Source organism: Thermobia domestica, chromosome 18 (assembly GCF_964235325.1).
Source record: "Thermobia domestica chromosome 18, izTheDome1.hap1.1, whole genome shotgun sequence".
Lineage (NCBI taxonomy): Eukaryota > Metazoa > Arthropoda > Insecta > Zygentoma > Lepismatidae > Thermobia > Thermobia domestica.
In genome coordinates, this window is record NC_137471.1 from 127,896,561 (window position 1) to 127,914,608 (window position 18,048).

General features: G+C 33.1%; 1 protein-coding gene across 1 annotated transcript in view; it reads left to right on the forward strand.

The window, feature by feature from the left end:
• LOC145675237 (uronyl 2-sulfotransferase homolog pip-like) overlaps nucleotides 1–13,771 on the forward strand; it is a 100,918-nt gene extending 87,147 nt beyond the window's left edge. The window contains exons 8-9 of the mRNA XM_081745620.1: nucleotides 4,384–4,538; nucleotides 9,257–13,771. Of these exons, the coding sequence (XP_081601746.1) occupies nucleotides 4,384–4,538; nucleotides 9,257–9,432 (331 nt within the window). The 3' untranslated portion in view covers nucleotides 9,433–13,771. The remainder of the gene's footprint in view (nucleotides 1–4,383; nucleotides 4,539–9,256) is intronic.
• Nucleotides 13,772–18,048: the final 4,277 nt, after the last annotated feature.

Genomic DNA, 18,048 nt, shown 5'->3' on the forward strand with positions numbered 1-18,048 from the left:
TTGTTTTCTTGCCATCGGTAACATGATCATTTTTAGGAAGTCTTTTGGCCACTCTTCTGTTTCATATATTCATTGCACAGTCGGAACAATTCTTTCTTGTCCTTGTCCTCCATATGCTTAATTAATTCAATTGGTATATTACTGTATCTATCCCGGCTGCATTTTCATTTCTAATCTCGGATATAGCTTTTTTCAAACCCATGAACGAAAACCGATTTTTTTAATTTTTAGATAACCCTAAGGTACATGTGTTGTATCTTTAAAATACACATTTATTTTCCGATTTTTTTTTTTCAGATATTTTCCGATGATACAAGTAAAGAAACTGGCACAAGTTTCAAGAACACACCTAGAATTTGAATATAGACTATGTAAATCAAAGCTCATGTATAGGTCTGAAGTTTGAAGCGTATATGAATAATACGATGAAATATTTTGGCAAATCAAATATTTCTTTGTGAAATTACGATTTTAAAGACAAAATAGTAAAATGAACTCGCACTTGTGATGTTTTACTCAAAAACAGAAGCCATCATAGTGATAGTTTTTCCTGTTCATTCAGGGCAAATACAGCACAAGATATCATGAATCACTTTCAGCTAAGATTCACAGAATAATTTGCACCGAAAACACTAATTCAGAGTTTAGTTCATCTTACACTTCCTGGTGTGATACTTTTGTCTTTTTCCGGTACAATTTTGTAATGCTGCTGTTAAAACTTCTTGTAAAAGAGTTGTATGGTACATTTTCTGCTAGCAGTCTTGACATAGTATTTATGAGTCATCTTGTCTACAATGTTTGTTCCTCTTTCTGTTTATTGTAAAAGATCGTGGTTATGGATTTTTTTTTTAAATAATCAATCATAAACTGTGTGTTAATGTGAAGGGGATTCAATGCCAGTACATTCATTTCTATATTAGTGTGTTATAAGTAGGATGTTGCGCACGATTTGAGTACTTTTGTGGCACACAATTCTTTCTTACGGAAATGTGTTGAAGCTGTAATGCCCCTTCTGTTCCTTCGGATAGTACCAAACATACGTGTTTCGCTACTTTTTAGTTCTCCAGGAAGATACAAAGATGTTAAGAAGTTATCTCACGCTACATGTACTCCGAAATGTGTAAGAAAGTGTAAGAAAGTTATAAAACTACATTTCCAGCAATAGAGATAAATGTATTCTTCCCGTTGTCTTTTCGTAGATATGGAAAACTATTTAAAATATACTTATTCTTCACTACAACAAACATCTAAAACTTGATATCATACATGACTTGCTTACTAATCACGAATTAGATATATATATATATTAAAAAAAAAAAAGGAAACTTAGGCAGGGGTCAAAATGATTCCTCTGGTAGTTTTAGGTAAACCTCCTTCAAAAAAATAACAATAATATTTATGCTATAAACACTATGGTTAGAAAGAAGGAAAATGGCGTCACCTTCTGATCACTTTATAATTTAAGTTCAAATTAAATAATGTTGAATATTACTGAGAAGTCAACGTAACCACTTTGGTAGTTCTTGTGCTGTAGGTCCACGACTCATATAGCCTAGATGCTCAACGGCACGCTAAGCTCCAAATCAATCAAACGCATGCTTAGACATTATTCAAACAAACTATTTTACTTTTACTTATTTATATTCTTATTGGGGATGCGGTGAACTAGTGGTACAGCACTCACTTTTGGTGCGTAGTGTCTCTGGTTCTATCCCATCTCCCACCAAGTGAGCTTTATGGTGTACAAAGAACATGTGCCTGTGTTTTCTCGGGGTTCTCCCCTTCCCTCTCCACTTTCATAATTTCACCTTTATTATCTATCTCATCATCACTATCTCTCCCTTAGCCTCCATGCATAGTTGTGGAATGTTAAACTTTTTTTAAAAAAATACTCATTTCACTTATATTTACTGAATATTTTTCTATATTATCGTTTAAAATCATCAGAATTTTTTAAAATAAATTTAAAAGTTGCATTGTTCTATTGTTAAAAATATTTACTATATCAATTTTAAAAAATTAGGCTAGTTGCTTTTGATTGATTTAAGTTCAAACAATCGTTTTCAGCACCAAGGCTATCTGATTTGTATTAGAGGCCGGGAATCGAATCCAGGAGACGCGCATACAAAGCATGAGATTTTCTCATTTGGCCATGAAGGGTACGTTGAAAAGTTCAGAACCAGATACGGGCTTGAGAATCGATGTTCTATTAGCATAATAAGTTACCAATTAGGTTTCATGTTGCAGATTCCAAAACATTCAATCATACTCTTATCACTGCTTCTGTAATTTCAATAAATAACTTCTAAATGTTCGGTGTTGGAGACAATACAAACAACATATAGCAAAATAGGAAAGAAATAAAGAAAAAGACGAGAGAAAGACAGAAAAAATCATTTAAGTAAAGGAAGCTTGCGTTAGTTTTACAGCAACTCATAGATTCAAACTGGATATTACAATTAAAGACATCGACAGAGACTAAATTTAATTTATATAGAAAACTAGCAGAATATCCCATTTTCTCACGGGAAGAATACGTTTCATTTTGGACATAAAGGGCACCAAAACTGTCACCAATCACTTTAGGAACCCCAAAAACTATTAATTCGGTACTAATATCTGTCATTTTCTATTATTTTTTTAATATGTCACCATCCCCTCTTAGGAGTACTAATGGGGAATGAATTTGGATTTTGGTACATCTCAGCGACCTCAAAAACTGTGGTTTCTACATTAATATAGATCATTTTCGATAATTTTTAAATATCTCCCCCAGGTTGAGGGGCTGAGTTTGGATTTAAATGGCATCGGATGTGTCACTGTTCATCTCAGCGACCCCGAAATAGTAAGAACCACCCAGGCTCCAACCTCATCTATATTGAAACTTTGATCGAGACCGGTCGAGTGGTTCAAGAGTTATTAAGTTATAAACATAGTGATTTTCATTTTTAAATACGGTATATAGATAAGATTTTGTTTGCAAAGAAAATGTTTCTGCCTTTATCTGAGAAACGGATACGGAATAAGGAAGAGAGTCATCGGTTACTTGGTGGTTTATATCTTTCCTTCAGAATATATTATACTTTTTGTAATAACTTAACGGAGTAAAGTTTGCACTTTAAGTTCTATATTTTTGAAATGCTCAATCAAGGTTTCTATTAATAGATATGGTATCGCTCGAATAAATTCAATATCTATCTATCTGTCTATCTTTCTATATATCTACCTATCTCTCTCTCTCTTTCTTTATATACAGATATGAAAGTGACTGTATTTGTGACTTGATAACTGTTGAACCACCCGACTGATCTCGATCAATTTTTCAACATAGATAAGATTCAGGCCTGGGATGGCTTTTATCATTTCATATTGATGGTGCAACTTAAGGGAGGAGAAGGGGATTATTTAAAAATATGGAAAATGACCCATATTAGTGTCGAATCCATAGTTTTCGGGGTCACTGAGGCGAACAGTGATACTTCCGGTGCCGTTTAAATCCAAATTCACCCCTTTATATCCAATAAGAAATGTATTCTCCCCATGCAAAGAATGGGTATTCTGCTAGTAATCAATAACGATAAATATAATAGACAATACTTACGATAGTATTCACTATGCGTGGTAATTAGAAGTTAAGAGTTTTAGAATTTTCGTTTTTCGTACGAATATCCAGAGTTTGATTTCAATTACGAAACTAAAGAATTAACCTACCTACTGACGCTAAAGACCATCGAAAACGTTCATAAAAAGAATCGGTAGACACAAATAAACAATTTCCAAAGAAATTCAAAATAATGTTTCCTTTCGAAAATATAAGTCAGTGCCTCTGTCTCTGTTCATCAACAGTGAAAGGAAAACATTTCTTGGCGTTTCTTCACTTTAAGGAAAATAATTTGTGGAACGTATTTGCTTTAAATGCTACTAACACAAATCAAAAACAGTTAATTTGTTTTCCTTATATCGTGATTAGTAGGTGATTTTCGCTTCTCTGGACCAGTTTTTCCGACTCACTGTGACTTTGGCAGTATAACTTTATGACGAGGCGTGAGCGATTTCGTAATGAGTAATCAGCCCATTATGCTCCATCGCTGTGATTTCTGAATTTAAAAATCAACATCTTTGCTTCTTAATTAAATTTTCCAAAGCTTCTATTACACAACGATTGTACCATTCCATTCCATCTTCTAAACAATAGCGTTTCCAAGTATAACAATGATTCTCGTCATAATCAGCTATGATTGTAATAAATATATTGCTAAGTAACTATTTACAAATTTTGTGTCTGAAAGTCAGTACAAAGTAAAATATTGTGAGGAAATGTATTAGGATAATGTGTAGCTAGTATTGCAAAGAATATAGAAACCATCCATTGTATTTTGGCAGACCATTCAACACAGAGGGAGCCCTGGAACGTGCCAAAGCATCAGTGGAGAAATACTACTCTGTAGTCGGAGTTCTGGAAGATCTAAACTCTACATTGACTGTACTGGAACACTATATCCCTCGTTTCTTTGATGGTGCTAAGGAAGTATACTGGGGTAGGTATAGTAAGTAATCCGTTCATGACTTAAATAGTTAGATGTTATTATTAATACTTTCTTTCAATTGATTTGATGTCCAACGCCATGTAGTACTATTTTGGATCCAAGATGAATATCTTTCAACGAATATGTAATTCGAAAATATTTACCAGTATAAATCACCTGTTAATGAGTTAACAGTATGCATTATTTGTTCTCAAAACTCCAACAATTTGACATCGTGGCTATACTGACACGTTAAAAATACCATTTTAAATCCTCAATAAGGGAACATCTATCTCTCGGTATATATGAATTCTACAGTTGGATTACTTCACTTTGCAAAAAAAAAAAAAAAAAATATATATATATATATATATATATATATATACAATATGAAAATGAATTATTAAAGCGTCAGTTTGACGTATCCATCTATTTAAATCTCTTTTAAGGATTCACACTTGAACCTTTCAGAGTAGTTACTAACAATAACATTTGACAGTTAAGCATCCTACAAGTAACACCACCTTTCTCTGAGCTACGCAGTATTTTTGAAACTGCTTTATTTCATCAGATAAAGCTAAATAGTAATCTCCAAGCATTACAGCCCGTAAGAGCCTAAGTAGATGGTCAGGAAATTGACTGAATTTATGTCTTTGAACAAGCTTTTACTAGATTTTGCTATACTTTTACTTTTATCAATTAGTTCATAATACTTCGTCAACAGGATTTTCGGTGCTTTCGCTCGAATATTAAATAGAGATGAAGCGCACTAAAACCTAACGTGCTACTAATAGTACTCTACGCACTTCCATTTATTTAAAAGGGCGTTTGAGATACTTTGCCCCAAAATAGTTCGAGGCAACGATATTTATTTTATTATTTATTATTTATTAAAATTATTAAAGTTAATTTATCAAATGCAAAGATGATGATATATGTTAGTATTTCTACTTTGTTTAAGAAGCTCTGAAATAAGGAATACATTTAACTTTTATGACGATTTAAACACAATAAATAAATATTTAAAACTGAAAATAATTTAAAAGAGTTCTATCTGAAAACCTTACACTTAAAGTGAAATAGAAATTCAAAATGGCACTTAAAATTTTCCTGCAGGTTAGCAGTATTGACTCTCGTAATTTTGTGAAGTATCGACCAGGTAGCAGTACAATATAGGAACCTGACAGTATAAAGATGCTGGACCTACTTTCAACATTTCATCAAGGAAGAATAGTATTTGGTGATTCCTCTCTCTGTATGAATACATGAAAATTCATCGGTAAATGGAAGTTTAATATAGTTACTTGCAACGATTTCTACTGCAGTGGCCTTTAGTGTTACTTTGAATATTTTTTACCTGACAGGGAGAATTTGTTACAAAACTAAAGCCGCGTTGGAACTTCTTTCTCTGTACGCTTGCTTCAATAACATACACATACATAACTACGAACTGAAATTTTATCCTTTTATGAAGTTTATAGTTCACTCCTTAACCACTTCATCCCAAGAGCAACAAATGATGACAAATAATATTCTCATGTGGTGTATGTTGCAAGTAGAACAGTTTTCATTATATAGTTGCTGCGTCGTCGTGTTATATTAGTTCATCGCATTATGAGAATCACAGGGTATCTACTAAAATTCCAAAATGAAATTTCGTGACTTTTTCTTTACCAAACCACAAAATTTCGTAACATTCGAAAACTAATAACAGTACTTATATTCTTTAGCTCTTATCTTTATCTTATCTCTACTCTCAAAGGCTGTTCCTTGGAGTGATAAAAGGTTGGTACCTTCTTATATCAATTTCAGTATATTCACTGTATATAATCTGTTTTGTTCGGTAATGGGGCGTTTACACTTAGTCGATTTGCGTTCGATTCAGTTGAATTGACGTCACTTTCAACTTAATCGACCGTGTAAACGGGACTTCAACTTAATCGCTTGTTGATCGAAGGCGACTAATCGACTGGCAACTGAATTAAAAGACGTTCTATTTTCTGTGGTTGAAATAATTGAACACATCCACCAATCTGATTCGATTTAGTGGCAAATGCAGCGAGTCGATTTAGTCGTGCGACTAAATCGACTAAGTGTAAACGCCCCATAACTAACCACTAGCAAACATTCACAAATCCACTAATCTTAAAATTACATATCTAAATACACATTGACAAATCCTTAGAAATCCTTTAAAAATGTCTCACTGATTGTAAACAGTTATACCGATGGATTCTATCTGTATTTTAAGTTGGCGAATATTGTTTTACTCTTTTTTAAGCTTTTTCGATCTTCTTCTGAAATGCTTCATGTTGTAACAATCTCCTTTTCTTTTTCTTCAAGTCTTTAAGGTATTCTGCTTCCATCTTGATTTTGTTTTCTTCCGTGTTCCTCATTGAACTTTTCATGCATGCGATAGAAGTGTGCTTTGCTTGCGATTTGGTAGCGTCTAAAGCTGACCATAGACATTTTTGATGGTGAATTTTGACGTTTTATAGAACAAAAATTTCCAGTCTCTACTTATAATTGTACAGGTAAAAAAAATCGTGACCAAAAAGCCAAATTTCGTGGCTTTTTTTTTTTAAACTCAAGACCGTTTTCTGATTTCGTGGCTTTTTCGTAACTTCCAGTGACTTTCTTGACTGATAGACACCCTGGAATCACTATTGCTAATGTAGAGGATGATCGAGCGAGTTCGCAATTAATTCTATCACACTTCTAAGATCTTTTCAAGTCTATTCATAGTACATATAATATATCTATAGTAAATTACTTGCAATAAAATGATAAAACATTACTACACAAAAGAAAACAAACAAAATAAATAAATAAAATTTAAGAATTTTCGCTATATATCTCATCAGATACGGAAGACAGAACAAAGAAGTAACCTATACTGGTTATAGAATGCTATGACCAGAAGGCGATTCTTGCTTACGTTTATTTTATGCGATCTTACTTTAGTTTGAGACTGATTCTCAAAGATCTAACACCTATTATCCTACTTTCCGGGTTTTCAACCACTAACCGTTCTGCTACTTTTCTTGTTCATCGTTGCACTGCTATCAATAGTACAATATTAACTTTGCAAACAATATAGGGGTATGATATATCAGATTTCTCTTCAGCGAAACACAATATATCTTGAAAATACTCATATTCTTTACGTCATTCCAATACAAATTTCCAACATTCATGATTGGAAGTTAGTAGTAGTAAATATCTGCAATAAATACCTAACTAAGCTCTTCTGATTTGTCTACTCACCCATCCTTAACCATGCGCTTGTATCACATCTTATACCTGTTTGTCTCGCTCCCCTCCCTCTACTTACAACACTATTGAGCAGACATAAATTTAGTAACATAACTGAAAAATAACAATTCTAAAATCCAACTAAAGATTACTGATAATCCTGATCCGTCACCCACATAATTTAAACAATCTCAACAAGCTTTTAACCATTCTTCATATCCTCTCATCCACTGACGAAGATAACCTTCTTTGCAATCTGTCAAGCTTTAAACTCCGTACAAACCTCCTTTACATTCCGTGGAACGTACATACTGGTAACACAACTAGTTCATCCGGAGACACGCTGGCTGAGTGTAGAGCGCTTACCTCTGGTATGAGGAGTTTCTGGTTCGATTCCCCGCCACGCGAGTTTGTAGTGGACAACATTGTGTACGTAGGTTTTCTCGGAATTCTCCTATTTCCTCCCACATTCCTATTCCACCAATTGTTTCATAATCGTTCACTTTACTTAATCATCAGTCTCCCTTAGCTAAAGGGCATAACTATGACACGTAAAACTGGAAATTTTATTTAATTTAATTCTTCTTTAGACTAAAGGGCATAACTATGAGACGGTAAACTAGAGATTTCATTTAATTTCATTCTTTTTTAGTCTAAACGGCATAACTATGAGACGGTAAACTAGAGATTTCATTTAATTTCATTCTTTTTTAGTCTAAACGGCATAACTATGAGACGGTAAACAAGAAATTTCATTTAATTTCATTCTTTTTTAGTCTAAAGGACATAACTATGAGACGGTAAATTACAGATTTAATTTAATTTCATTCTTCTTTAGTCTAAAGGGCATAACTATGAGACGGTAAACTAGATATTTCATTTAATTTCATTCTTCTTTAGTCTAAAGGGCATAACTATGAGACGGTAAACTAGATTTCATTTAATTTTATTCTTGTTTAGTCTAAAGGGAGTAACCATGAGACGGTAAACTAGGAATTCCATTTATTTACATTCTTCTTTAGTCTAAAGGGCATTGCCGTGAGATGGTAAACTAAAAAATTTCGTTTAACTTCATGTTTCTTTAGTCTAAAGGGCATAACCATGAGACGGTAAACTAAAAAAATTCGTTTAACTTCATTCTTCTTCAGTCTAAAAGGCATAACCGTGAGACGGTAAACTATAAACTTCGTTTATTCCAATCCTTACATAAATTTTGTTTGTTCCGTACTCTTCACCTGACTTCAAACAGAAAAGGCTTACTGCTTCGACCTACAAACGTGTGTACAACCCTCCCACCTCACACACAACCTTCAGTCTCTCCTTACGAGAAGTAATCATTTCAAACATCCTGCACCTCCAATTACGAAACGCCAGAAACCCAGATTTAAAACTTGCTTCATATTGCAGAATGAAACTTGTTTTACTATGATTGTGAGTGAAACGGATGACTGAGCAGTTCATATTTTTCTTTGCAGGAGAGATTGAGAGATTCCGACGAATCAACAGGAATGCATTTAAACCACCGGTGCTTGAAGAAGTAAAAGAGTTGGTACGCCAGAATTTCACTAGAGAAATAGAGTTTTATCAGTTTTGCCGCCAGAGACTTCATCGCCAATTCTTGGCTCTTCGGTTACCCACAGGAGAAGCGTGACCATGAAGCAGCAGGGGAAACCCTGCATACGAACAAAAAAAGAAAGAAAAAAAGAAGAAAATTGAAAACAAGGTTACCTGATTGGAAGAAGTGCGAATGAGATGGACGGTGGATGTGAGTGTAAATGTATTTGTGTGTTTGTGTATGAAGGTGGTATGCAAATATTTATGAACTGCCGTTTAAAACTGTGCTGCCATGGCTTACTCAACGTGCAAGGGATACTATTGACAACGTTATGTTCTTAAATACTCATGGATAAATTGTTTTTCAAATATTCAATGAAAGATTTCAAGAAGACCTGGAAACGGACTATTTCCAGACCTAGCTAATATAAAATGTTTATTAAAACTATGCTTGTCATTAATAATTTCAAACTTAAACTACGTGTTAGTCCATTAGTAAAGATATATTTTGGATTTACGTTTTCCTTCTGCATTCTATTTATTAACAAGCTGCTTATTAAAAACACAATTGCATTGTTGAAGATTAGATACATAGGACTCCACTAAGTGATAATTTCCTTTTATTTGTTTTAGTTAGAATATTGTTACTATTTGTCCACATCATCTGCATTTTTTTTTCACCTATCATTCATTTTCATTGTTTATAGATTTAGTCATCCACTGGAAAACCAATAAATAAGGCCGATTATACAAGAATAGTTACTGGCTCCAATTGTTTGTCTTCGAGTTATGTGTTTTATTTGAACGAAAACATTTAAATGACGTTCCATTCGTTTCAGACACTTACAATGTCCTGTTGTTGTGAAACTCATTTTTTTTCTTCTTTCATCCTGAACATCTTTGTGGCGTCTAAATCAATAAGTACCAGCTGTGAATTTCGATTCCTCCTTACATATTTGTCTCATGGAGGCCCGTATTTTGATATTTTACGACTGTGGGCCCCAACATTTTACGCCCTCTCCTTTATTTATTCGTATTCAATATAGGTGTATACTATGAAACCTCGGCATCATACAGAATCAAACGCATGGATTTCGCTGGCAGCTAATAAGGAAAATCTCAGCTTCTTCTAACGCCAGTAGCGTCGTAACGAGAAAATTCGGTCGCACAATGGTACCAACAATGTTTTTAGATAATCTTCCTTAAATTTTTCCTTTGTTGACAGTCTATTTTTTCGCATACCACAGTTCAAGCTCAGTTTTTCTTTTATTTTTTTGCTTTTAATATTCCAACCTTGGAAATATATCGCCCTGAGTCCTGGTCCCTGTGAGCAGTGCGTAAATATGGATAGTGCCGTGCCGGGTGTGGGAGGAGGGAGAGAGCGGGGCGCCGAAGTATGGGGGCGCAAAATTAGGGAGGAAGAAAGAAAATATATATATAAAATGGAAGGAAAAAGCAGGCTCTATTTTTGAAAATTTTATTATGCTTCGCGCCAATCATGGTGGTGCTTCGCGGTTGCTCTGTCGACTTTACTTATATGTACTGAGGCGCCGTCATATACTCTTGCCTCTGGCGCTGATTTTCCACAGCATGGCACTGAATATAGACCTGGTTCGATGTGAAATAAACGTGGACAAGTAAAACACAAATTATGTTTAAGGAAATATGCAGCCTGAACACATGCCGTGGAACGCACTTTTACAAAAATATGATAGTAATTTCCAAACAAATATGTAAATATAAAAGTACTGTTGGAAGAATATACTACACTGTTGTTCAGAAGTTTGGATAGTGTCTACAGCATGGTTCGCTCTTTTCAGCACAACTTTTGCTATGACAACGTGAAAGAACGAATCTTTAAGTCAAACAACAGTTGAAATCAAACATTTGAAGCCATTAAACTATCTCTGAATAAATCGGTATTTACAATTCACATTAGTGATAATATATAGAAATAGTAGTGAAAATTTTATAAATTTACACATTGTAAAATGTTCACTAAATTGGCTACAATTCGAAATAATTAAGATTTAAAAATGGTATTCTCTCATGAGATTTAAAGAAGAGACGTCATAATTATTAGATAATATTTCACATTATGCATCTATATTGAATGATTTTATTACGTCACAAAACTGTGACATTTAGAGGAAATTAATGTTAAAAAAAAAGAAGTATTTAACCGACCTTCTTTACCAAATTATCGCGTGTAGTTTATGAATACTAAAAGGAAATTCCGTCCATTAAGTGTGATATTTTTACTTCCATGCATCATGAAGAATTCTACTTGAATACAGCACAAGGTGTAACAAGAGTCTTGAATAATACGTATTTTACCGAGCGGTGTTGCTATTCCATTATGAGGGTATATGAAATATCTGTTCCTGATTAAGGACGGCAGGTGCTGCAAATTAAGATACTCATTATGGCTCAAGCTTTTTCGAACACCTTGAAATAACTATGCCAAACATAAAATAATATCTAGAAAATTACTGAAAATATGTGTAAATAAAATAGTAACATGACATGTTAAATTTTGTTTTGTATTAATGGTTAAGCTATTGTAAATTTCGTCTCAACTCAGGCTTTGAAAATCTATCAATAAACTTTCAATAAGTAAGAACAGAGGTGGACAGTTTCTTCAAACCTTATTATTAGGATTACCAACCGTTCGGATGTTGCTGAATATGTCTGGGTTTTCAATCATTTTATCAAATGCCTTTATATAAGAGGCATTTATGTTTTCTCGAAAAGCCCGGAGTTCCTCTATGACAAAATTGCTATATGCCACATCAGTTATGATTAGTCTGGGAACCTCTTTATTGTCGTGAAATATGTGAATACAGCACTTTTTCCGTAAATGTAGATAAGAAAAACTTACGTTCAATGTATCAAACTTAACGAATAGGCACCAAATTACCTAGCAACATCAAAATGGTTAGCCTCGCAATATAATTTTGTAAATACTTTGGGTAGAACATTCTTATTGTCTCATTGTAACAATTATGGTTATCTTTATAAAAACAAATATTTTAGTATTCAGACTGTTATCTTGTTCTATTATTATTTTGTAATGGTAGAACATTTTAACTCAATCTCACTATATCTAATCTTGTGACCTCCTACCCAACGTTACGTTAATTTTTAGCTCTTCACATGAGTAACAATTTTTAAAGTTTAGAGAAACAATATATTAGAAGTTCTCAGTCTCGTAACGTCGCTTACTTTTTTGTTGTATACCTGTGATCTATACTTCCTTCACATTTTAAGCCTTGGAACATTTTAGAAAGGATCTTGGCCCCAAAATCACTCTCTATTAGTCCAGTGGTGTTATTCTAATTTTTTCACCAACCGGTCCGGAGAGAGAGAGATTAGATGGATAGGTAGATAGATAGATATAACTCTCTTAGGAAACAAACCGTACAAAGTAGACAATTTTTTTTTTTTTCTGGATACCATTAGTGATAAATAGAGACCTACAGAGCATTCTAATACAAGGTGGTGTGACAAAATTAGGTAGCACTGCGAATATTGGAAACGAATTATCCAAGATAAATGGTAGTCATAAAGTATTGGAGAAACCTTAATCCAGCAATAGATCGAAAATTGTTGATAATGGTATGTGTATGCGTTTCAAATTAAATAACCCTCAGCATTATACTCATATGATCCTAGTTCTCATTCTTGACATCTGAGCATTTGAGATTAAGAAACCTTGTGCTGAAAGATCATGTTGCTGTAAGACCTTATAGCTGTAAGAATTTCTAAAAGCAAAGATATGTAAACTAAAATTTACTGTTTCTGGGTATAACTGGGTAAAATTACTGTTATATTTGGATATAACAAACGGATCTGAGAATTTGAAATAGTTTAACAACCGGTTCCAGCGAATCGGCTGAATAGTACCACTGTCTATTAGGTTTCTGTTTGCCAAACCTTATCAATTGTATTCAACCTCATTTACCTATTCTATATTTGACACTACTCTCTGGTCTCGAAACTCCAACCCATCTGTAACCTCAAAACAAACAGGTTTTTGCCCCCTCAATTTGACGTTCTGCCTATGAAATTAAGTCGAATCTAAATGTAACTACATGAAGTTGTCCACCTCTCGTTAAGATTATTTAACAGATGCAAAGGAAAAACGGAAATAAGTTTTAAGAGAGATATCGAAATATATCATCGCAATATAAATTTAAAGTTCCTCTTCTACTTGACGATTTATGGAACAATAATCGTCTCGGCCTATACACAACCAGTACAAATCTGTCAATTGTTCACAATGCTACAGATTGTTTTCTTTTGTATATTGATACAGAAAACTGTTGTGACTTACTGATGTTATGCTGTATTGACTTTGTACTCTGTTTTGAAAAATATGAACAAGTAATAAACGAAAGCAATATATACAGAATAACCAGTGTATTTTAATTATTTTTCTACCTACCTATCTCGCATTTACATTTTAGAAAAGATTTAAATAAATTCTTCGTCATATCGCTGTAATTGCATGTTTATACCAGTTATTCAATGTTAGCCATTCCGTACCGTAACTATCTTTTTTTCCCCTCTAAAGATGACTATGATCTATATTGCTATTTATTCCGTAATGCTTGTCCTCTAAAGTCAATCGCTCTTATAATTAGAAAATTTAGTTGTCTTTTGGCTTTTACACACAACAATGAGTATATGTGAGTAATAATTAAATTTCGTTTAGTTATACAGGTATGTTCAATTAAACTGCGTAAATGCACCAATGATGTTACACATGCACAGAAAAACATACCATGCTGTAACAAATTTAGATAATGAAAAATTCGCTACGAGAGGGTCCAGCGCTTTCATATTTTCACATACCACTCCTTAATTTAAACCATGTATTGCTATTTTTTTCAAATCTGAATCTATTATTATTTAGGCCATTTATAGTTATTTCTGTCTTAAAAAAAATCGGAAATTTATTTAGGTCCTAGGTACCGTGATCGTTCAGATTATTTTTCAATGCTCTTTTTGAACACAGGCCTCTACAGGGGCGTACGCAGGGGGTGGGTCCTGAGAGTCCGGACCTCCCCCCACCGAAATCCCGACTTTTTTGTAAATGTAGTCTACTTTTAGGGGCAATTTTAGAAATTTTCATATAATTTAGCCTCAAATTGTATTTGGACCCCCCCAAACGCTTTAGACTCCTCCCGAAATAAATTTCTGCGTACGTCCCTGGGACTCTAGATCATGAAGTTAGAATTTGGCTAGCTTTAATTGTTACTTTAAAAAAAAGTAAAATAAAATTCAAAATTTTGAAAAATTACAGAGAGCAGAAAACATTCGGGGTAACTTATCAGTTGCATTGGCAATAGCAGATGGACAACCTTGGATTCACCTACTAAGCCAGAATAAGCATTGGTAAGAGACAGCAGCGTCGATATCTCTTGGAGAGTGAGGCGCTCAACGAAATGTGTTTCTTTGTCAGATATCCAAATCCTAGGGCACCAAGCAAACTTTGGGGGGCTCGGGCGCCGGGTGCCCTCGGCATAGACTTGCCAGATTTCTTAAGTTCCAAACCGGGACGTTTTAATGCTAATATTTTATTAAAAATTCTCTTGATAAATTCTCAATTTAATAAGACAGATGCATAATGAAAGTTCATAGTGCACGTTTTTCAAAATTCTAATGTAAAATTTATTATTACAAACCACTCAGAATTCAAACAAATTTACACTGTATAAATATTAGTATGCACAAAGACAGTATTTTAATTTGTAGTACGTAATAATAATAATAATAATAATAATAATAATAATAATAATAATAATAATAATAATAATAATAATAATAATAATAATAATAATAATTGTTCTTTATTTTATCAAAGAATTCACTGCAAATCATTGCAAAGTTCCTTTTGCAGAGCATTAGTCTCCTCACTGTAGACTTTTCCATTAAACTTCTGTATGGGAAAACGCTAGAAGTTGTTAAATAACTTTACAACTAGAAACTAAATTTCTCTGTCCGACCAGGACTAAACACGAAACCGACTCTTCAAAACCGGGACTCTCTTGGTCAAACCGGGACGTCTGCCAAGCCTACCACGGCACTCGTAGTAGGAGAAGGGAAGAGGTGAATAACGTTCCCTCGATTCTCCTTATGTTCAAACAAATAACGAGTGCCCCATCGTTCGTTCTGCCGTTACTGACTTTGACTCCTTGAATAGTGCTAAAAAAATATATAAAGTATTATCAATAATTTTGACAAGTATTTTGAAGTAAGCAGAGAATTATATAATATTAAAATGCGTATTTGTAGAATGAAAAGAGTATAATAGATAAAATGTATAGATTCGAAGATTGTTCATCACGCAAACGTTCTTAGCATCGATGTCCTTACTGAAAAATAGCTGTATTATATTTTTCTGGTTTTATGTATTTAGTTTTAGTTCCTTCTTTTATGGATTTGGCTTAAGTTACACAAGAAAGGGACGACTAATCGTTATAACTAGAGACCGGATATTAGGCAAAATGCCTCTTTTTTAACACTATATTGAAGATATGATCAAAAATAAGGTTTTAAAGTTTATATGGGGAGTTATAGTTTCAATTTAAGTCAATTTTATTCTGTGTATTTTGCCTATTTCGCCCATTCCTGCCTAAATAATTGCTTTAGTGCCTAATGTTGCCTATTCTATGCATTTTCTTCAAAATAAGACTTTATTGAGGAAAAATATATAATTTAGTATTTCAATAAAGAATTCTGCCTCTTCCGAGAAATATAAGCGGTTTTTTTTTTTTTTTTTTTTTTTTTTTTTTTTTTTTTTTTTTTTTTTTTTTAGTGATAACATGTCGTAAAACTTTGGACTGCTATGTGTACTGATAAAGTACTGTAAAACTTCGGACTGCTGTGTGTACTGATAAGTTTGGACTGTTATATGTAGTGGTAAAATGTTATAGAGTATGTATTTACCAAATGTATGTGGAATACATGTCAAGCCTTGTTTTTATATATATAGTAAAAGAAGATATTAACAAACAGGTACTCTGACTTGAATTTATTTTTCAATTGTACTGATCATTTATTTTCATTATTTCGAGTTACATTTTAGTGCCTATTTTTACTTTCTATTTTTTAATTTTTAAGTGTGTGGTTGCCTGCCTATTTTCCAGGCTTTCAATGCCTAAACATTCGGTCTCTAGAACATTTTCTTCTGTATATTGTTATCATATTTACTTTCATATTTAAACCATTAGTATCAGTTCACAATAGTTTCATACTATTGAAGCAAGAAAAATATAAAAATGATAAATTACTGTCAAAATTTTCGCAATTTTTATGTCCTTAAAGCAATGGGTAGAGTTGATCGATCTAGTTGAAAGATTTTTTCTGTAATAAAGAAGCACTTGATCAAAAACAAACGGAAGCCGCATACTGATTTTGGAATTTTTTCTCGAACCAACCTAATATATACAAATGTATATCACAATATGAGTATGGTAACATAAATTGCTCGAGTGATAGTGTTCTTTTTATTATTATTATTATTATTATTATTATTATTATTATTATTATTATTATTATTATTATTATTATTATTATTATTCGTCTGTTTTCCGCAGTTCCTTGACGAGCCGACAGAGACTTGAAAGCTAAGTATCTCTACTAAGTTCCTTTAATACATGTGATTTAAACAATTATGTATTATTTTATTATCTTTGATCTTCATATCTACACGCTGTGATTCCTTTATATATATATATATATATATCGAGAGAGAGAGAGAGAGAGAGAGATCAGTGTTTCATTTAAGTGGTATAGCATCGCAATTTGCTACAGAGAAATGAGATTAAAACGAAAACTTGGATCGTAAAATGTATCTATAACCATAGTTTATTACCGAAGTAAGCTACTTTTGCAACAGAAGAGTATATTATTGTCTTCTTTTCATGATAGAACAGATCTATTTCGGTTTCATGTAAGTTAAAACTGAGTGACAAACGTTCCCTGGCGTTTCCCCTTTATGTATTTCTTTTTAGGTTCTCGTGAACAGAATCTACTACGACTACAAACTATATTATTGGAGGCTGGCCGTAAAATTGATGACAAAGAGACCATATTCACCTCAACATTGTATTCCATCTGTAAAGAGACTTTTCAATGGGCTTTCGAGATACAAGATCCGAGCTTACTTTTAGAAATTGGATAAGTAACATAATACTCTAGAGCTGGATTCATTATTTTTTTTAATACAAAAAAGACCTCGGTCCGGTAACATTTGGCTACAATATGGTCAGAAAATCAACATTTACGGGAGATTAAGCTACTTTGTTTTTGTTGTACGTAAAAATCAAGATCCACAGAGGACATTACGTGTTCAGCACTTAATATATAAAAATCTCCGTATGGATACATTCAAAGCCAGTTACCAGTTAAACAGTCTTTAGAATATTAGATTTCGTACTTTTTTGGAAAAAAATATAAATGTCATTACTTTTTTTCTACTTCGCTTTTCGTTATAATGCTCTTTCGTGATACATAAAAGTTGTTCATTTTTGTTATTTCATGTACACATAAGACAACAAAATATATTATATTAACTATTAGCAAAATACCCGTTTCTCGCACGGGAAAATACCTTTCATTTTGAACATAAAAGGCTGAATTTGGATTTAAACGACATCGGAAATTTCACTGTTCAGTTCAGTCACCCCGAAAACTGTGGATTCGA